The following is a 22,899-nucleotide window of genomic DNA, read 5'->3' as shown; positions in this document are numbered from 1 at the left end:
GGTACCGGTACCGGTGCCATTCTCATCTGGATCTCCTACACCAAGGTGTGGAGAGTCGACAGAATATCCAAGGAGATGTCCCTTCGGCTGCGAAGGCAACACAGAAACTAGGCCCTCTGCCGGCATCTTCCTCGTCATCGTGGACCGTATGCATGGACACCAGATCTTCATCGTCCTGGAGGGCCTCAGAACTCACCGACAACAGGTCCCTGCTGCCGGCAGATGAAGGAAAGAGCGCACAGGCACTTTGAAACAAAAAGGAACTTTTTCTTTGTCGAAAAACACAAAAAAGGTACAAATAGCTCTGAGAGCAAACTCTAGGACTCCCAACACTGAAGCGTGTGGAAAAAAATCTGAAGATGGCTGCCACGGGAGGGGCTTACGGAGAGGACGGTCATTGGATGGGGGCAGTATGACCTAGATGACAGTAATTGGTTTAGAGGAGAAATACAGTTATAAAGTGAAAGTGAAACCTTTTCCTTTTACCAAGGATTCCAACCCCGATGACGGGGAATATTCATGAGCATGTGAATCCATGCTAGCGCCATTCTGGAGAACTGTATTCCTCTGCGCTGTACTAAAAATAAAATAATGGGTCAATAACGTTATAGTTGATGAAAAAAAGTGACATTGCAACACCTCCATTTCAACTGGAGTTAGCTTTATATACCTTTGCTCTTCTGCACAACAAGAAAAATGACGATTACTTCCATGCAGTGCAACGTAATTTGCCAAATCACTTTTTTAAAGCCACTTACTTAACCACACCAAAAATATCAGAGGGCCATTGTAAGGAATATGGAGTAAAGACTCTGACACTGGGTCATTGTGATGGTTGCTATAGACTTATTAAACTGTACAACACAAAGTTCCCGAAGGTCCAAAAATAAACAATCACAGTTCCATAATCCTCAGGGAGGGAGGGGGGCTATGGCTCCCTTCCCCTGGATTTCACGCAGTCAATGGGTTCTCTTCTTTTGCGTGGCTTTCACAAATTAAACTTTCGAATCCAGGGGGTATGGTTCCCTTCACCTGGATTTCACACACCTAAGGAGGTTGTCCTTCCTCTTCTTGATGTTCTCATTTCACAAAGTTCAACTAGTGCGAGAGTGAGTCCCAGACCCTCCTCTGCCTGTCTGGTAAACTCTCCCGTTATGCTTCCAATGATTTTACAATCTCAAGACATATGAATCTTCCCTTGAGCTCTCCCAGGTTTACCAATATCAGGGGGGGGATGCAGTGGAGAGGGGGGGGGGGGGGACTCCCTTCCCCTAAACACACTATTCACTAGGCCAAGAGGTAGCTTCTCTTGCCTTTCCAATGATTTTTCTTAAGTCCCACACACTATAATGTTCACACTATGCCACAAAAGCAAAAATCATGGGTCTTCTCTTGGCTTTAATCAAGTTGACAGTCTCTGGTTTCAGACTTCTACCTGACTTGGTTTCCCAGAGTCCCAAGTACTAGGACTATGAAGCCTTTGACGGGTGCACTTTTCACACAAACCATTACTCCTTAACTTTAAGGAGCACGCCGGTTCACTACCCTGCCAGGCTTCTCAATGTTTTTTTCTCTCGGGTCAAAGACCCTTTTTACATGCAGGTTTTCTCCTTCTCTTGTGCTCATCAACCCTGGCTTCTATTCACGACAGGGTTGCATTCATATTGGTTTTCTCAGTCAAGAGGATGTCTTCCATCGCTTGGTTTTCTGAAGCTCTGTATGCAGCCCCAGGGGGGGGGGGGGGAATTACTCCCTTCCCCTGGTTTGGTTTCTCAATTCGATGCAGGTCCCAGATCCTTCTTAACTTGCTACCTTTGTGTTAGGGACCTGACGCCTATTACATCAGCTTGGTTTCTTACTTAATCACTTACGCAGTCCCGTTTCCCAACCTGACATGGACTAACCCGAGGAAGCTATAACATATTAAAGTTTATTTATATAGCGCCTATATACAATGTGTTTCAAAGAACTTCATGACAAGGGAGGGAACAAGGGAAAATACAAAACATTCTTGCAGTCCATGAACAACAATAATGTGAAATTAACTATCGTATTGGGCATAGAGACGTTTCAGACAGTGCAAGTGCTAAGACATAGGTAGGAAGGAAATGGGAAACAGACAGGCGACTACCGTACTAGGCCCGACAACATTTCTGGTAGAGCCGGAGAATTACACAAGGTGAGGGAGTGGGGGGGGGGGGGAGAGAGGCGGGAGAAGAACAAACCAAGCAACTATCGTACTCAGCCTGACAACATTTCAGATAGAGCTGGAGGAGGAGGAGGGGAAACAAGTAAGGAGGTGGGGAGAAGACAAACATTGTTACTATCATACTAGGTCCAGAGACAATTCAAATAGATTAAGTGCATAAAGGAAAGAAGAGGGGGGGAGAGAATAAAACAGTAAAGAGAGTAGAGCAGTATGGGGGAGATAACTTGATGCTTCCCTCTAATAGGTTAGGGCCCCAGACCCTGATTTCAATATTTGTAAACGTCCCATGGGACTCCCAGCCGGCCTCTCTGTTGCCCAACCCTTCTTTAGTTTCTCACAGGCGCTTGCTTGCGGCGTCTGTGTCCCTTTCTTTCTTGTTTGGGTCTCGCAGTTCCTTTCTCATCCCTGCGGCGCCTCCGCAGGCATCTCCCTCCCTCAGGTGGCGTGCTGCACTATGGCCACACTTTCCAGCTTTCTTGTGTGGCTGCCTGCCCGAGAACCGGCTTCCTTCTGCTGTTCGATCCGTACGGAGATACAAATGATGTGCCTGCCAGCGGTTAAGCGTCCCGCCGTCCAGGTAGTCAGCATTCCAACACAAGACTTCAGGTCTCTCCGGGAGAGATCTCTCTGCTTATTGCTCATCTGGGATCTGCTTCACTAATGGGACAGCCCTATAGCTATTTTTAAGGCTGACTTTCTGGCTGCGCTTCCACAGAGTACTGGACTGCTAAATGTAGTTGAAAGGAGCATTAGTCGGGTCCTCTGCCTTTCCTCTTAGTCTCAGTACTTTTAGGACCAGCTTTCTTTAAGTCATCCCTGTTCTTCCTCGTCTTAATACTGGTACAGTGCCTTTACAAAAAGGTACATGGCACAGGGTAACAGGGATGCGGAGGTAAAGGAGAGGTATGCTTGTTCGAGGAAGGTAAGGAAGAAGGGGCATAAAAGGTGTGTGGGTGTTGAAAATACCACGTCTGCCCAAGGTGTCTTCCCCGTATCCCAGTCGGGAAATACATCCATGCGCCATTAACCCCACCCACTTGGCCTCATGAGAAGTGGCTACCCCTAGGGAGACCAGGAGGACAGGCTTGGATTTGTCAGCTATATAATACAAGTTGTTATAGAGTTGGTAGGCACTGCCGCAGCTCACCACTGGATGTGTAAGCAAAGTCATCTTTTTTTACAAACTTCACAGTGTATTCCTGACCACCAGTACCGGTCCATTATCCCATGTACCAACTATAGAGAATGTACTGCTGGCTAGCTTAATCAGTTACTTACTCAAGCTCCCCTCCATTTATTTATTATTGGCATTATCCATCTGCCATTCTTTTAGGCTATATACTCCCACATGCCTTTCCTCAAAATTCTCTTCTTCCAATGCATTTTCTTTTCACTAAATGGGCTTAGGTAGATGGCAGTCATTGGTTGGGAGCAGTATGACCCATAGCTCAGTGATTGGTTTATAGGAGAAAGACAGTTTAGAAATTAAAACAGACTTTTTTTCTGTTACTGAGGATTCCCAGCCTGACAACGGGGAATATGCATGTGCATGTGAATCCATGCTGGAGAAACACATTGGGCCTCATTACGAGTCTGGCAGTAACCGCGGCGGTAAAACCGCCTGGTTACCGCCGGACTCGTATTACCATTCCGCCTCTGTGATTCCCGGAATTACCAGGGCATTTCAACCCCGGTTTTCCGGGAATCACGGAGGCGGAATGAGTCCTATGGGAATGGGGATCATGGAAACACCAGCAGCATCTCGTAATGCTGCCGGTGTTTCCTCGTCCGCCTGCTGGCGGGCGGTATTAAACCCGCCAGGTCAGACCGGACGGGAACATCACCTCCCGCCTGCAGGAGTTGAGATCGCCCGGCATGGAAACAACGGTGGCGGTGGGTTTACCGCCACCGTTGTTTCCATACCGGGCGATTTGTAATGAGGCCCAATGATACATTTACCCACCCAGCATCCCAACGACAAGCAAAAAATCCTTGGGCCCACCTCTCAGAGAAAAATCATACACAAGAAAATCTACCAGTGCCCACTAATCAAAGACCTTCCCCAAAACAGAGCAAAAAGTGTGGCAGAAAAAGAAATAGAAACCCAAGCGCTTATACCTAATTTAATCAAGGGGCTGCTGCAGGTGAGTGTAGAGAGCGTGGGTACATAGCCAAGTACTCCAAGTATAGAGAACTAATACAACAAATACAATCACACTGCGCACAAATCAAAAAAGTTCATGCATCATCTGCATATAATTTAATAAGCCGGAGGTCAGCCTGACACGTGTTTCGAGCCACCGCTCTTCTTCTGAGGCGGAAAACATCATACATAAATCATTTGCCAAAAGTCATAAGTATCTTACATGAGATAAAAGCACAAAACAAAGAATGCAACCAAGGGGACGGTTATACACAAGCCGATTAACATGAACCAAGGAAATATGCATGTAATCAACATTTGAATACATCAAAAATAGTTGTATCAGAGAACAATAAAATATTCACATCCGTTAGATAGTTCATATGGATTGCCATATAAAATATAAAAGAACTACAGTTATTAGTAAGCTTGTTAAATCCATAGCATAGTGAACAAAAAAAATAGTCCATAGGCGCCCCCCTACGAGAACGAACACGGCCCATTGACCTGTTCTTTGGTAAGGTACCCACTCGAGAGTCCGCAGCCACACTTTAGCTCACTGTACCTTTCACAGGTTGGAAACACCCATTTGCATATCAGTCTTTGTCCCGCCCACATGGACAGTCCAGCACCAAAATGCTATGGCAATTTCCTTGATAAAGACATCAGCAAGTGGTTGGATCCAAATCCAAGCTCCATATATAGTAAAGCAAGTAAAGATAAGAATATTCTATGTCTTTCATTTATGTCCAACCCCTAAAGCAGCCAAGCTTGGCTCCATAAGGGACAGAACAATGGTTTTTACAAAGGTGGGGGTTGCTCAATGTGTGTTCATGCTTTGGAAACCAGAACTGTGGATTTTGGAACATTGGGTTCTTACTATGTTAATTTTATCAATTGCAATTCCAAATGAGTTGTGTACTGCATTATTTGTTTGTGTGGCTCACACTATATTGGGAGTACAATTAGACCTCTTAAAATCAGAAAACATTTGCCAACAATAGCTAATCAAGAGGCCTCATATCCACTCGCCACACATGGCAAAATGTACATAAAATGGATAATAGGAAGGATATTAAATTTGTGGGAATGGCCAAGGTTTCGCTACCACAGAGAGGGGGAGACCTTCTGTTGAAATTAAGACAATTGGAAGCTGGACTTATATGCCAATATAGGACAGTTTTCTCTGGACTTAATACAGATCAGGAACTGTCTGTATTCTTATGAGGACCCCAATTTCCTTCTCCCCCCCCCCAACCCCTCCCTGTTATCATAATTCCTACAGTCTGGGCTCCAGGAGCATTAATAGTGACTTTGAAAAGACGTTTCCAGCCCCATGTCAAAGGGGTGGGTATATATGTTGGCATACATCTAATATATATTGGATCAATGTAATTCATTTTGGACATCAATTGTTGGCTTAGCAATACTTATATGTATAATTGAGCATAAATGTGATTTATCATCAGGCACCTATGTTTTATGTATTTATGCAATTGAAGTATGCCTCCTATATGTGGGGACTAGCATAACTGCTAATTTCCACTCCAGCACTTTCAATTAGTGTTCAATGTGTAAATGTTCGGTACACAGTGCCAGTATCCCTAACAATTAAATGTATATGGTTAATAATACATTGACAACGATCTTAATTGTGTTCCAATTATGCGCAGCGGCATGGTGAGGTGGAATGTGCCGTGCTATACTGGCAACAACCGCATCAATATCCTATTTATGAAGTTAGCAATACTAATTATGGCCACAAGGCAATAAGCAGTGTTAATTATTACTTCTGCATGCAAGGTTTAAATTGCTCACCATTGATTCGCTAAGACCGCATACTGAACTTTAAACACATGCAGAGGAAGATAACTTTTTTCATCACAGAGTTTATGGTTGGATTATACCCGAGTGTACATTGGGACCTTACACCAGCCGTACTAATTGACTTATTATGCTATTACTAACATCAATCGACAACACTGGCTCGATCCGTGGTGTTAGTTTTCTCTACGCAATTATAGTCCAGTGGGCAATTGTCTATTACATTATCTTATCAGTACCTCATTGGCACTTAACTATATGGGATTTTAACCAATGACCTCCGCCTTTAGTATAATAGACTTTACTCGCCCAAGATGGCGGTTCTTAAAGCCTCAAGACTGCATTTGTTATGAACACACTATGCCTCATTTTACTGATAACGTGTCAGTACGCCAAAAGGCAAGGTAAGGGTTACACCTTTTCTTAGGATCCATGGGAGCATTCACACTCATAATTCTATTACATGGACAATAATGCGCTTTAGCTATCTGATCTGTTTTTGCGGTTCTTTCTCTGCTTTGTTTCTCCTTGCATATGTGCTGCACGATCGTTCGTGGTTGATTTGGGATTGGACTTCGCTTTCACTTTATGGGTCTGACATAGGCATCTATCAGATAAGTTAATTAGTGAATACAACTGCGCAGCTATATAGGTATATTGGGTTATAAATATTGATAGCTTCTCTCTTTTTTTGTTGAACATTTGGATGCATTAGCTAATTACATCCATTTGCATTATTTATCTCCAGTTAGTGAATAAACAAGTGGCACATTACTGGCAAATGCTATTTGAGATACTTTGGGACAAACGGGGCACATAAGGTACAATTGCTATCTGTCTGCGGTTTTTGCCAGACATGATGTCGGCGCATGACACTTAGACCACTGTGCTGTGCATTTAACATGCTAACTAATAACCGTTGTTCTTTTATTATTTTTTTCCTCTCTGCTGTTTTTGTATGTTCTTGTTCTCTTCCCTAATGGCAATCCGTATGAACTATCTAACGGATATGAATATTTTATTGTTCTCTCATACAACTATTTTTGATGTATTCAAATGTTGATTACATGCATATGTCCTTGGTATATGTTAATCGGCTTGTGTATAACCGTCCCCTTGGTTGCATTCTTTGTTTTGTGATTTTATCTCATGTAACATAAATATGATTTTTGGCAAATGATTTATGTATGATGTTTTCAGCTTCAGATGAAGAGCGGTGGCTCGAAACTCGTGTCAGGCTGACCTCCCGCTTATTAAATTAAATGCAACTGATGCATGAATGTTTTTTATTTGTGTGCAGTGCGATTGTATTCGTTGTATTTCTTCCCCAAAACAGTACCTCACCTGCAGGCCCTCACAGAAAGTAAAGTGGGGTGGGGGGGTCAACACAAGTACACAAGCCTCACTCAACTAGCATGGGTCGTTTGCGGAGAAACTGGCGGCAGGCGGCTGGAGAGCACTGGAAATTGATACATGCTGAGCTAACATGCTGGACGCGAGAAAGAGAAGGAGGTAGTGGTGATCGCAGGAGAAGAAGATTACAGTGAGGATGCAGTGGCGATATCAGGTAGTGAAGGTGGGACAAATCTCCCCGATGACCTGGAACGTGAACAGCCTGGGCTCCTGCATAAAACGGAAGCTGGTGCTTCAATATCTTAACCGATGCTCCCCAGATGTTGTCTTTCTTGCACAGACTCATCTAGTAGGCACGAACTGTGGTTTCTTTAAAAGATCGAATTCGAATTACCCACCTCACCTATCAGGCTGGATTTTCTAGGGGGGCCAGTGGTGTTCTGATTCTTTCCCATAAACAAGTGCCATTTCAGGCTAGGAAAGTGAGGGCAGATCCCCGGGGCTGATTTGCGGCGATGCTTGGCGACATCTGGGGAGAAACCTGGGGTCTCATAGCAGCCTACGCACCCCCCACACTCACGGTGGAGCTCCTGAATGAGCTACAGGCAATAATGATGAAGGAACAGGTAAACTCCTGGGCTGTAGGCAGGGACTTTAATGAGGTTATGGAGATCGCTCGAAGACAGAACACGCAGGGGCATCATGACCGGGATGGTCCCGACCAAACTATATACCTTTGTGGAAGCAATGGGCTATTTAACACGTGGCGTGTATTACACACCACAGACTTAGTGTTTTCATTTTACTCCAATGCACACAAGTCGTTATCAAGACTACACCAGGTCCTCATGCCCCGGAATATGTCCCATAGGTTAACATCTGCAGCATTCCTTGCGAGAGGGATATCGGATCATTCCCCCCTATTGATAAAACTTAAGGGCACACAACACAGACCGGAAGCCAGCTGGTGGCTGAACACATACTACCTAGGGATACCTGAAATTGCGGAGGGACTCTGAGAAGACCTCAGAATATTTTGACTAAATGAAGGGACGGTGGATTGCCCAACACCATCTTGTGGCTAAAAACGAATGATCACTAAATTCAACAAGCAGCAAGGCTTCCCGAACCCCCCCACTCCACCCTACTGTACTTCTGCACCCTTTCATCCTATTATCACGTCAACTTGTATATATTGCTGATGTAAAATAAATATATGTATCATATCTTGCACCTGTACCTTCCGGCTGTAATAGGACCTATTCTGTATTTACCTTGTATTTAATACCTGTATGTAAATAATAACAGTTGTAACCAAGCTTCGCATATTCATGTAACTGCTGCGCCCCGTTACCCTAGGGTATGCTCGCGCATTATAAATAATAAAACTATCCAGGGGGGCGATACCGCAATCCCAGAATCTTGTCCATACCTCGTCTCGCTCCTGGACTTTACCGATTTGGGCATACGCGTTAGTCCAACGCTGGATGACTTCCTAAGGCTAAAATTTAATCCAGCAGTGGATAGATTCACGGAAGAAATTTCTCACTGGCAATCCCTTCCACTGTCGTTGAGGGGCAGGGCAGCGCTGTTCAAAATGATGACGCTTCTGAGACTCCTGTATGTCCTACAAAACGTTCCCCTGCCCCCCCCCCCCCCCCCCCCGAATCCTGTCTGACCATTGATAGGACCCTACGTGCGTTACTCTGGGGTGGGAAACAACCTTGAATTGCGCTCAAAACACTTCAGCGCTCAGTATGGAAGGGTGGTATAGGATTGCCGAATATTCAGAACTACTATTGGGCTGCACAAATAGGGGTGGTCAATGAGTGGATACACGGCAACCCGGCGCTCCCACATATTCAGGCAGAAAAGGGCGGAGGAGGTTCTCTCCCTCCCTCCAGATATTGTACGGGGACAACAAGAGCCTGAAGGGTATGCTGAGGATATCACTCCATATCCGCTGAACCTGGGAAGAGGTGCACCGACATATAGGGTGGTACACTAGACCGACACTGATACAACCACTGTGGCACAACACAAATCTCCCAGAAATACAGAAAATGGGGCACTTCAGGACATGCGAGAAACGAGGCATATGTACATTGGCGGATATTATCCAAGAGGGACTCCTCCTAGACTTTGAAACTCTGAAGGGGAAATATGGGTTACAACCTATGGACTGCTTTAGACACACACAGCATTCACGCCATGAACACTCAATTCCCCTAACCTGGCTGATATACATGCTCACTCCCCCCCCTAGAGACTAATGTTCTCCCGGACCATATCCTTTCTAAGGTTACCTCCTCGCTCTACCAGACGCTTAACTCCTTTGGCACCAAGGAACTTACAAAACTGAAAGATAAGTGGGAAAATGACCCGAGCATACTGGAGGCGGAAGAATGGGTGAAGGCATTGATGTTCCCCCGAGAAATAGGTGTAGAGGACACACAACGACTGAAACAGCTCAGGATACTACACCGGTTGTACAACTCTAGAACAATGATGGCCGTAGATGTTCTGGGCAGAATGTATCATCAGACTATATTGGGGACCCCAGTCCCGAGGGATCCAAAAATGATATTATTGGGGGTTTGGGGAAAACAGACTTCACCAAGTATGAAAAAGCATTTCTGGGAGTGGCACTGGGGGTGGGTGAGATTGACCACTGCTACCTGCGGTTCTGGAGACACAATATGTATAGATTGTTGGTCCAATTAAATGAGCAGATGTGCCTCCTTGGAACAACATATCTTCAGAGCGAGGGGATGCCCTCAAAAATATCAGAAGGTATGTGGGAAGTGGGAAGTCTAGAGTTGAGCCCAGACACTAAGGACAATCATCTCCAGGGGAGCGGGCGACCCTTGCCAACGAGTCGCCCCCCCCATTCACAACCCGAGAACTTTGGTGCTATCAAGTACGGCTCACGCACTACTCTGGGCATGGTTTTCATGTGACCCCTGCTGCTTGTACATAACCATATTGTTTGTACTGTAAAATTTTTATAAAGTTATAAAAAAAAGAATAATCCCTCCCATATATATCAAAACCCTCCTACAAGACATAGGCCCCATGGTGGGCTACAAAATCAACTGGAACAAGTCTGAAGTAATGCCCCTCTGTAGGGACGTTCCCTGGGATCCAGGGGGGGGGGGGGTGGTGTTAGGGAGAATTCTCATAAATGTCCTAATTCTCTTAATCTTAGAGACCCCCAGCAACTTTGCTGGATTTTTGAGGACTTGACTTTTTACCTGGAAAGAGTTGGAGCCTTTTTTCCCCCACTTTTTCATGCATTTTGATGTGTGTTTTACATTTGTGTTCTTTGACTTTGGAGTTTTAAGATGGCTCCATAAGGCATATTTTCATGTGTGTTACACAGCACCCTCAGTGCAGTGACACAGGGTTGTCTTTTTAGACTCCCCAAAGGTTTGAATACCTTCTCTGGGATAAACTAGACTTTACTAGTCTTTCCAAATGTATAGACCCAGCACACTTCATCTTACAATGGAGTGGTGGAGGGGTTACATAGTATCCACTGTGTCAAAATACTCCTGTAGTAGTCAAATGCTACCCTTTCCTATTGAAAAGGCTGGTGGCAGTGGTTTTACAAAGAATTACCATGATTCTTCCCGACCGCGAACACCGGTAGCTAAAAATCATGGGAGCCATGTTTTGCAATATGGCGCCTTAAGCCCCTTTGTTTAAACGGGTCCTGGTCTTCTTTTTTTGCCATTTCTTTTTGTCTCTGCGCACCAAACCAGGTTTGGTCCCTTTGTTCGTGTGCCTTTGGCAGGCTTCAGGATTGCAGACCACCTCTGGCGTCGAGTGACAGGGGTGGGCAGGAAGTGAGAAGGGTGCCCGAAACTCCCTGTGCTTAGTCTCATAGGACACCCAAATGCACTCTGGCGTGATTGGATGGCTGACTGTCCGGCAATGACAGCCACCCTGCTGGGTGAGTGACAGCTAGGCTGGAATGAATGGGAGAAAACTGTTTAAAAAGCGAGTGTCAAGGACTGGAAGGCAGAGTCGACCACTGAAACAAAAGAACCGAAGACGAGCTGGAAGAGAACGGCTGCTGCAACTCCTGCACCGTTGGTTTGCCAGGTGAAGCCCTGCTGCAGGTCCGAATTGCCAAACTCCATTTCGACAGAGAAGCTTCTTCAAGGACAGCTTCTTCCTTTGAGTTGGTGGGACCAATCAACTCGTAAGACACATGGATGCCATTCTCAAGGCTGGTTAGGATTAACCAGGGAGAGGGACACCAGCTTGTGTTCTTGAATCTACAACTACTGGAACTAAAGTGACTCCATTTTGCTTGCTTTCTTCGATGATCCCGTGCAGTGCAGGAGTCCCCCCGACGTCCTCCCTCTTGTCCCCACGACTGAGGCTCAGGAACAGCGAAATCTGCAGGACCTGCCAGGAACTCCGACTTCAGTAGCATTTGTTTCTTCATACAAAAGGTACTGTGCCAACCCGATTGAGAGACGCCACTCTCGCGGTGAAAGTTCGTGAAATGTACCCAGGTTGCAGGCCTAAATCAGCTTGTGACCCGACATAGGATTCTTTTTCGCCTGAACTACTTCCAGGAACTTTCGCAAAGACTTTACCGTTTGATAACAGAACTGCTCTATCCCATCCAGAACACTAGAACATTGACTTTGGCCTGGCCAAATGACTTGAATTGAACTCCTCTGGTGAACTGAAACTATTTGCACTGTCTAAAAAGTATATATGATCTATTTTACTTAACTTGTGCCTTTTGCTCCTTTCTAAGTACTGAACTACTATTTTGCTCCTATTTCAGGGGAGCTCAAACTATCTCAAAACCTTAGAATTTTGTATTGAAGTGTATTGATTTATAATATTAAGTTGCCTTCTCCTAGTGAAATGTTTTCTAAATGATTGTGTAATAAATTAATAAGTGTTTTTAGCAAGAAACCTTGAGTACAAGTGTTTACTTGAACCATTGTAATTGAAAGTCCTTCGTGTAACTACTTGTACGGCTCACATTCACTCTTGAGATAAGCCTGGCTGCTCAGCTTGCTACCAAAAACTGTGCGGTACAGATTTATACCAAAGGTTGGTTTGGCTAACACCTAATTGTGTGTAGTGGTCCCAGATGGTACTGCTGCAATTCTGCCTAACAGGTGGCACCATTCACCTTTCAACTACAGGCTGTAAAATATCTAGGAACGCGTATAAGCGCCTCTTTAGCCGAACTCCGTGATCTCAACTACCCCCAAATCCTCGAAAACATCAAAAAAGACATGGAGAGATGGGGCACAATGACCCTCTCTACGTTGGGGTGGATTAACGCTCTAAAAATGAATTCTTTCCCAAAATTGATCTACTTATCCACGATGCTGCCAATCAGCCCGACTACCCACATGCTGAAAAAGCTAAAGATACATCAATACATTAATTTGGCGTGGCATAAAAGCCTGAATCCACCTCCCCATTCTACAGGCGGATAGGTCCAACGGGGGCCTGACGGTCCCTTCACTCATAGCATATTATCAAGCAGCCCAGCTGAACTCGGTAAAAAGATGGCTAAATACCAATGATGATACCAGCTTGCGCACAATGGAGCTTGCCCTAATGGCCCCACTAACCCCTATAGAGATCTTGGCGATTCCACCACACAATATCCCATAGACTCTCACTGCACACCCGATCATGGGAGCAACCCTCCAACAATGGCACAAGCTTCGGGCAGCACAAGGGCCACGAACCAGACAGACTCCGGTCTGGGCCAGTATACGCTTGGTCCTGTCATACGGGCTGTCACAGACTATACACCGAAACCAGTCGGGCGCATGGGCCAATGTGCAGATTATGGACATAATGGAAAAGGGGGCAATTTTGGGCTTCGGAGAGGCACAAGGGATCCTTGGCCTAGGGGCCGGTGACTGGGTAATGTTTCATACAATCCAAGCTACGATCCTCACATACCACCCCCGAATCTCGCCTACTAACCTGTGAGACAGAAATGGCTCGTAATAGAGATGCATTCCCACGCATCCGCACCTTCTACTCAGTGACCATACCAGACAACAAAAACAGACTCCAGACATTGGCGACATCATGGTCAGAAGATATGGGAATCCCAATCAGCGCCCCAGACATGCAAACAGTCTCCCTCAACGTTAGACATAGGGAAATACAGTAGAAGATCCTTCAGCGATGGCCAAACTACACAGAATGGGGCTTAAACCCACACCACTGTGCTGGAGAGGATGCAAACATACAGGAACAATGGGCCACATGCTATGGACCTGCCCCACTATTAACTTATACCTGCGTCAGATACATCAAAAACTGACAGGCATGGAGGATGTGGATGCTGCCTTCACCCCGAGGGCGATGGTCTTAGGAATGGACGAGGAAGATTGGCATGACGATAATTTGATTCGCAAACTGATCTTCCTCATGGCTTTTACGGCGCGCAAACTATTGATCGTTCATTGGAAATCAGCAATACCGCCCAGCCTCACAGAATGGTCAGTAGCATTATCTAGAATATTTAAGTTAGATCGATAGATCCACGACTTCACCCAAATTATCACCTTCCAACCCTGCGCACACGAGCTGGAGGGATCGGCCCCTGTGACCGAGTCTAGAAACAGCACCTGTATCGTGGGGCGGCAGTTGGGGGATGGGGGCCAATCGACACTGGTCATCCCAAGTGACTTCTAATTATCGCTATTAATATTGCAATTACTTGTTCACAGCTGAAAAGTCGATTAGTTACATTTCTGAACTCGTAACAGTTGGTCTGAATGGTCACAACCGATTATGTTAATTACTTCGCTGATTATGCTCATGTTTATGTTATTTTCTTCTTTGCTGTTTGGAAAATGTGAATAAACAGTTTGGGAAAAAAAATAATCCATATGCTCTCCCATTTTAGACTTAGAATACCCAACATTCATATGCACCATACAATAGTCACATTGATCATGTCCCATGTACATATTCCCCCCCCTCCACCACCTCCCTCACTGTCCATCACTCTCCCCGACATAACACCACCCCTGAAGACTTACTTGGCGATGTTGGTCTGGAATGCTTCGACTTTGGTTTTCACAGCCGTCACCCTCTCCAGGACTTTCTCCTAAAGGGACAGGCAAATGTGAGGGAGGATTGAGTTATGAGCAAAGCATGTGCGAGTTGAGGAGCGAGTTGAGGAGCTGAAGGACGGAGGGAAATTAATATGAGCGTGAGACTACCATTTAAATCTAACAGTGTACTTTCTCCTTACCATCGATGAACACAGTGTTATAAAAAAGCGGTTCATCCCCTTACTAACGTAGATCAAAGAGGACTGTGAAATGAGACAACTGAGCACAATGTCTCTTCTGCGCTATGGTTTAAAAAAAAAAGAAATTTAAACAAAAAAACACCTAGAGTGGTTATCTTTCCAATTAGTTGGGACCCTAGTCCCCATCCCTTGTGTGTGAAAATGTAAAATCAGTCTTATACTCTGCCCTATGCCACCCTGTTCTAGGCTGTGGAGCATGTAAACAAATATTGCAGCTTTTCAAAAGGTTAAATTGAGTAATGCAGGGATTCGGCCACCAGGGAGCGCAGAGATGCAGTACCTTCAATGTGCTGCTCCTTGCCCACAGAGCCCAATTGGATCCAGAGCCCGCCCCAGAGAGCCCCGTTTACTATCGGAACAAACACACCCCCCCTGCCCAAGGTGTGCCGCACCATAGTCCCTCAGCTGAGAGTTGTCCCTAGATCCGGAGCTTAAATTGGGCAGAGATACGGTCTGAGACCATCTGCTCGAGGCGAGCCCTGCTCCAGAGCTGACTGCGGGAACCAGACAGAAAAGACCTGAGCCCGGGGTCTGATGTAGTCCCGAAGAGAACTGGCACTGTTTTGGGTGTTTGGCGACCTTTGGACCCCCCCCCAGGCAGGGACCTTGAGGCCTGCACCCCCCTCGATAGAGAAGGGAGGTGTCCCCAAACCGTTGGGGACAGATGTGAGTGAGTGTAGGGCAGACGAGGAACAGTTCCGCAACCCCACCCCTGGCCAGAGCATAGCAGTGTCGTTGCTGCCAGTGCCTCGCCCACGGTGAGGGGAAGGCAGAGAAGATGACTTGCATGAAACAGCGGGACTATAGCACCGGCAGAGGGGCGAAACTAGTGCGGCCCTCTGGGTCTCACCCCTGAGGAGAAGAGCCTCACCACGCCATTGGTCCCGAGGAGAGAACCCACTGCTGAGGGGGAACCCCAGTCCACCATGCTAACATGGAAATGAAAGGGGAGAGAGGATTGACCCCACGGGTCCCTTTTGGGAGAAATTGCTGTGTGCGCCATAGCCCTCAATTAAATAGCAGGGGAGGTGGGGTGCGCTTCATCAGAGGACCCTCTTGGAAGGACTTTATGGCTGGAGCCAGGCGTTCCTTGGTCGCGACTCTTGATCGGCACTCCCCCACCAGGGCATCTCCCTTGTTCATACTCAAGGAAGGCTAAACGACGACCGCACAACCCAAAGCCCAGTGCAGTGAAGGCCCCAGCCTCGTTTCTCCTTCATCTCCCATCCTTAACCGCAGTCACTTAATCAACTTACACCAAATCTTGGTGGGTACTAGGTCTCAAGAGAGTGCCTTTTGAACAGCGAACCACAGCACCTCTCACCCGACACAAGGAAACCAAAATAAGCAAGATCTCTTTGTCTGGCAGGCCCCGCGCTTCTTGCCCCACAGCAACTGCCCTGGGTCAACTTTGGGCATCCCCTGGACTACAGGTGGGCATGGGTACAGCAGCAAGTAGAACACCCCCTCCCCGCACCGCTCCCCACAGTGACAGTGCCCTCAAACCAAGTGCTGACTTAACCTGCCACACGAGATGTGCTCAGCAGGCGCTGCAGACTGGTGGAGTCAGGCACAAGACACCACCTTGAGTTTGCGATCTTCCTCAAGGGGACATACACACATGAGGTGGTCATCCTCGCTCCCAAAATATCAATACAAAACGAGGCCCCAGCGATCTCAGGAAACTACGCCCTCTACAACACCAGTCATGGTGGACACAGAATCTATGAGGAAGAACATGGCAGCATTGCTAGAAAAATTAAAGGGCTTCAGAGCGGACATTGGCGAAAGGCTTGATAAGAAAGTTGACAATATGGATGACAGAATCCAGGGACTTGAGGCAAATCAATCCTCGATTGACATATTAGAGACCCAAATGGATAGGAGAATCTTGGAACTGGAAAGAACAGAAAAGCAACGTGCCTTGAAAATGAACGACTTTGAAAACCGAGAAAGCCAGAATATCCTGCGATTTTTTGGTTTTCCAGAAAGATGGAGAAACGCAAGGCGATATAATCAAATCCATAAATTACGTCATTAGAAAGGTCTTCAATGACGATAACACCACTGAGCCCACCATCGATAGAGCACACAGCAGGAGGGGGATCCCATGGACTGCCGTCAGTGTTGGCCAAATTCCATTATTAGATGGAGAAAGAAAAGATCCTGGATATGGTGAGAAAGATGGGACCGGTAGATTGGGGAGCTTCACAAATCACCATATTCCAAGACCTATCAGCCTTTACTCTAATTCGAAGAATGCTCTGCACCCCCTTGACGAAATGGCTCAGCTCAAAAGGAGTGTGATAAAGATGGGGGTTTCCCCTCATCACTCGCCTTCGTGTTTGAAGTATACTAATATAGCCTTATAGCAGAAGACTACATCAACAGGGTGATGCAGGAAATTCTCGCAGGTCTGGAGTGGGCAAAAAGTAAGGGTCTGAAAAGTAAAGGCTTTGTGGAAAGACACCGAGTCGGAGGTCTTTGTAAATTTAAGAAACTGAATCCGATATCCGCCCCTCAATATTGAGGGGACGAGGCGATAGTCGGCTGCTCTCTGAAGGGAGCCGGTGAACATTCCAAGCATTAGGAGCTGAGCAAGTACAGTCTTTGAAGTGCTGTGAGGATTCTCAAGTCTCACCTGATAGATCTGTTCTTCAAGTTACAGGACATTAGACTGTTTCTCCTATGTCCACAGAGAATGGCTAGCGTGTTTGTTAATGAAGGGAGCTCAGAAGTGACAGGGGACTAAATTGAAATCCCAAATGCTGCCAGGTGATCGGGAAAAACTCCAGAAATACAAAACCATATTGAAAGCCCTTTTGTTTTACCAAACGGAATGAATACATTGAGAAGGGGGAACAAGCTGATAAAGTTCTAGCCTGGAGGTTAAGGCAGCAAAGAAATGCCAGAAAGATAGATTCAATACAACCAGCTAGAGGAGAACAACTTCTTGATGCTCAGATAGCAGAGGAATTTAGCTAATTTTATGAAACCCTCTGTAGGTTCTAATACAAAGAGGATGAATCTCTGAATTACCAGTTCCTGAACTCTCTTCCCATCCCGTGTCTTCCACCGGATAAAGTGGCTGAGTTAGAAGCCCCTATAATCGAGCCGGAAGTATATGATACCATTAGCAGTATAAAGGGGGTACGGTGCCAGGGGAAAATGGCTTGGCTTCAAGAGCCGATTCTTTAAAATGTTCCGCTCCACTCTAGCCCCATTCATGACTAAACTCTTTAATAATGCGCTGGAAACAGGCATGCTCCCGAGAGCCATACTTTCAGCCCTAATAGTCATGCCGAAGGTAGGGAAAGATCTGTCCCAATGACAATCTTATGGCCCGATCTACTTACTGAACACAGACGTAAAGATCATGGCAAAAGTATTGGCCAATAGACTACATCACCTAATGACCTCTTTGATCCATGGGGACCAGGTGAGGTTTATCCCGGGCCGTTAAGGTTCTGATATGTAAAATGATCAACTTAATACATGAGGCACAAAGTCAGGGAATGAGGGCTTACTTGGTTTCAATAGACTCAGAGAAAGCCTTTGATCGAGTGGAGCGGTGCTACATGGGACAGATTTTGCAAAAGATGTGGTTTGGTAGTAACTTCAGGCAATGGATCTCAGCACCCTATAGTGAGCCGATGGCTAGGGTGACAGTGAACGGCACTAGATCAGCCCCTTTCCATCTGTCCAAAGAAACTAGGCAAGCCTGTCCCATTTCTCCCTTGAAATATGCCCTTGTGATGGAGCCTCTGGCATTTGCAATAAGGGAAAGCCAAGGGATTGCAGGAATTCAGCATGGGGTCATTGATTTTAAACGTAGGTTACTTAAAAGATATAGAAAAATCCCTACCTGAACTTTTCACGCAAATAAGAATGTCTGGTCGTTTCTCAGGCCTGAAAATAAACATGCCCAAGTCAAACGTAATGCCCATTGGAGTCGATGACTCCGCAACTAGAGGTAAGAGAACTATCTGCGGGATGAGAATCGAGAACACAGCTACTCCATATTTGTGAATTAAAATACCCAGGAACCTCTCGACGTTGGTACAGTGTAATTCTATTCCCATGTTGGAGGATAAGAATAGACCTAGTACGCTAGGCACCCTTAACACTCATGGTTTGGGCGAATGGTATCAGTAAAGATGAATGTTCTACCCTGGTTGTACTTGTTTACTGTTCTTCCGACTCCTCTCTCGGAATCCTTCATTACCAAACTAAAGCTGATGGTAAATAAATGTATTTGGAAAGGAAAGAGGCCCAGAATTAAATTGGCTACTTTAACCCTTCCTAGAGATTTTGGTGGCTTCAGCCTCCTTGACTTTTGGCTGTATTATAAAGCGGCCCAACTACGTGTCATGTTGGAACACCTTAGGGATGAGTTGGGCACATACTGGATTTACATCGAAGACCTATATACCCACACAAAGAAAGTCAGAGACGTATTGTAGTCCCCAATAAAAGCCATTTCCAACAATAATAGGAGACGACCGAACTCTTGCAGTCATGTGGAGTGTATGGGAAAATGGTAAATTTAACAACAACCTCTCTTCCTGGCCATCTCTGCTAAGTTCTGTGTGTGGGGGCCCCCCCCGCTAGATTTTGGTGGTCTGGGCTTTCACCACTCATAAAAATGGTCCGACAAGGGGCTAGAAAGAGCCGGGCAACTGTTCTCAGAGGACCATTTCATTGAATTAAATTCCCTGACTGAGATTCTAGGCGCCGAGTCGTTGAGTCCATTGGAGTACCTATGCCTGAAAGGTAATATGTCTCACCCAAGATGGTACTCAAGATTTCACGACCCTTTAAACCCTTTGAGAAAGTCATTAATGAAGCCTCCTCAAGAAAGGAAATACTTTCTAAACTGAACAAAGTGATGGTCACGACAGAGCTAGAAGGGAGACAGAACTTTAAGCCATATTGGGCTGAACAAACAGGGCGGGAAATTCTAGGCTGAGATATGTTCTCTGGTAATCTTTATACCTCTGCAATGGAGCACAACCTCAAAGTAGTGCACTGCTGGCATTTGCCACCCCTGAGATTTCCAAGACGTTTGGGGGTTCTTTCCCTCTCTGCCCCAGACATTTTGGTTAATGGTACCACATGTGGTGGTCATGTCCAAAGATAAAGGTTTACTGGTCTGAAGTCCTTAGTTGGATCAAAGACACAGTTGGAATATCCCGCCACCTCGAACCCTTACAAGTACGGTTGGGTGTCCCAGACAAAAGATAGTAATGCAATCAGACTCCCAAAAATTAGTGAAGCGATGTTGCGAGAGTGGCCTTAGCCCAGTAATGGAAAGGCAATTCCATATCTTCAAAAAAAATGACTGGATGAACAGACTGGGATATATTAAAGTATGAAAAATTGCCGGCTGTAGTTAACGATTGTGTGGAAACGTTCCATGTTGATTGGGGAATTTTTATTTTAAAATGGGGAAGTGACAGACTGAAATATTGACCTCTGACACAATACTCTCTATGATGTGTAAGGCTTGACCCTATGTCAAGGTAATTTTTGCAGGTGAGTAACTAGGTATGCAATGAACCTGTGCCGCCATTAATTTTTGTTCTACTGCCTTATGTAACTGATCCACTGCCTGACTGGTAGTGTAACACGCGGGGTGGGGGGACATGTGGGATATGGACAAGGAAGTTTTGCAATTATTGAGTATTAATTCAGAAGTAAGCATTTCCTAAGGAAAATGTCAATAAACATTAAAGTAAAATAAATAATAACTGACTAATGCAGTACAATATGGAAGACAACATGTTTACGAATGAGGAAGGGGTTTCTAGCAACTTATTAACAGTACAACTGGCCAGACCTTCTCTTAATGCACGGAAAGTGAAACATTCACATGCCAGCCAGGAAGCATGCTCAGATATTAACTGCTCTATTTTTTTATTCAGGCAAAAGCAAGGCTAGGGTTCAACTTAAGTTGTGCTTTACCTTGAAAATTACGTTCCTGTATCCCATTAAGGTTTGCGTTGGAATATAGAACAGTTGACTACAAGTATGCGGCATCATAAAGAAACCAGAGCCACACGCAAGATGCACAACCATAAAGTAAACGCTGTGCTACCCACATGTCAACGGCATACTAGAGTCACGTTCCCAGCCCATATGAACACACAACTGTAGAGTCATGGTGCAATCACACAATGTGCATTCAACAATAGAGGAACAAGCAAGGCACACTTGAACATTCATCTTTTGAAAAATGGGTGTAGTCCACATGATAAATAAACTGTGTGACAAAATCACATTAGCTAAATACACTTTGTGGGATCTGGGGACCAGGCATGTCCACCCACTATAGACCGCTGCCTGCAAGCAGTATATGCAGGGATTCCTCAGAGAACCACTTCAGAGACCAGCCTATGCTGTGTTATCTCTTACAAAGTGCACATTCATACACTCTCCCTAGACCAACCATGACTCTTAGTTCTCACAGCAGGATCTTGCTCACCAATGGCTTAAATGGAAGTGAAATCCACCTCTCAAGGCCCACACTAACTGATACAATTATAGTCTGTCCCATCAGCATTTCTATGGTGGCTAGCTCGATAAGAACCAACAACTGTGTTCATTTTCCACACAATGGGCTGCAGGCAGTCCCCCTGCAAGGAGGGAGGCACCACACAGTACTGCCAAACCATGGTGCCACCATTAATGTTCTGTCTGACCCCAAAAAGCCAGATAGGCTCTTTAAGCCCGCTGCTGTTGCAGATACATGGGCCAATCAAATATCACTCACAAGGGAGTTTGGGGGAGGGCGATCAGGAACGTCTAAAGTAGGTTAAGTCTCACCAAAAGCAACTGGGGAAAAATGAGGAATTGGGAATAACCAATCACAAGCTGCTCAAGTAGTGCTTTTCCAATCATTGCCATTTGTGAACGAACTGGGCAATCATTAACCCTGGAACTACACCTCCTTGTAGGGAGCGTCAGTACCCAGGCTACCATTCAGAAAGTCGAAAGACAAGGTAAGTAGACAAAGCATAAGAACCTGCTGAAGGCAATAGCTCAGACACAGGAAAAGAACACATATGAAGAGCAATCTAAGGGTTTGCTAAAAACCCTATTGCAAACTACATAACCAAGCCCAGAACATTATAAACTGGATTTTGAGACTTGGTAGTTTGTGCCAAGAGTGTAAAAATATAAGTGCCGGACCAGTACCCTAAGCAAGCCCGACGTGTCAGAGGTGAGAGAAAATGAAGGTGTGCAGGTTGTCAAGAAGCACGCTAGGCACTTTATTTTCTGGATTTTTACATTAGTTAGGGAATCATATTTAAGACCAGCGTTGGCCCTTGAAAGACAGCAAGTTAAACCCACCCTTAGTATAGAATCTTGTTTACAGCATGACACTCCTAGACTCTTTAGGAGTGACACCCACCCACAATTGTCAAACTAAAACTCACAAAGCAGAAATGCAGCCATAACGTAATGGATGCAACTCACACTGAACATGCAACCACAGAGCAGCTGTAACCAATCATTAGGAAACCGAGTGCATCAGCTCTAAATCAACAGAATAACCCAACACCTCCTATTGAGGAGCACTCTTCTAATACAGGAATGCACAGATGCAATCTTTACCTGAATTGCCACTCCAAAATCATTGCCATCCTCAATTTTGGGAATCAGATGCTGGATCCAAGTGATAATCTATGGCAAAGAAAATTTGAATTATTGGCTCAGTTTTGTTGCAGTGACAGACCAGCGTTGTGATCTTCCTCTGGCCTATGGCACTAAAAGGGCACGGCTGTGAGTAACATCGCACTGTAGGTAGTGTTTAAAGGCAAGTAGGGCTACAGTGGTTATCCTTCGGATGACCATAAAGCCAGAAAAAGTCAACATTGCAGTGTTTAAAATAGGCCTTGCTGTTGTGAAGCCACAGAACCATTCCTAAACATGTGTATTGTATTTTTATTTTCCATGAAAATATCCCAAAGTCCCTTCCATAATTATTTGAGGACAAGTTCAGACTATTACAAATCAAATTGCGTCTTCCAGGGCAACTCTGCC

At 45.4% G+C, this 22,899-nt stretch overlaps 1 protein-coding gene across 1 annotated transcript in view; it reads right to left on the bottom strand.

Moving 5' to 3' along the window:
- Positions 1–22,899, bottom strand: part of PSME2 (proteasome activator subunit 2) — a 121,294-nt gene that overhangs the window by 19,466 nt on the left and 78,929 nt on the right. The window contains exons 7-8 of the mRNA XM_069634000.1: positions 22,471–22,539; positions 14,579–14,646 (exon numbers count right to left, since the gene is read on the bottom strand). Coding sequence (XP_069490101.1) covers positions 14,579–14,646; positions 22,471–22,539 — 137 coding nt within the window. The remainder of the gene's footprint in view (positions 1–14,578; positions 14,647–22,470; positions 22,540–22,899) is intronic.

The sequence above is a fragment of the Ambystoma mexicanum genome, chromosome 13 (assembly GCF_040938575.1).
Source record: "Ambystoma mexicanum isolate Mex_15411 chromosome 13, UKY_AmexF1_1, whole genome shotgun sequence".
NCBI classification, from domain to species: Eukaryota; Metazoa; Chordata; class Amphibia; order Caudata; family Ambystomatidae; genus Ambystoma; species Ambystoma mexicanum.
Note: the sequence above shows the minus strand (reverse complement) of the source record. Positions and strands in the feature narration are given on the sequence as shown.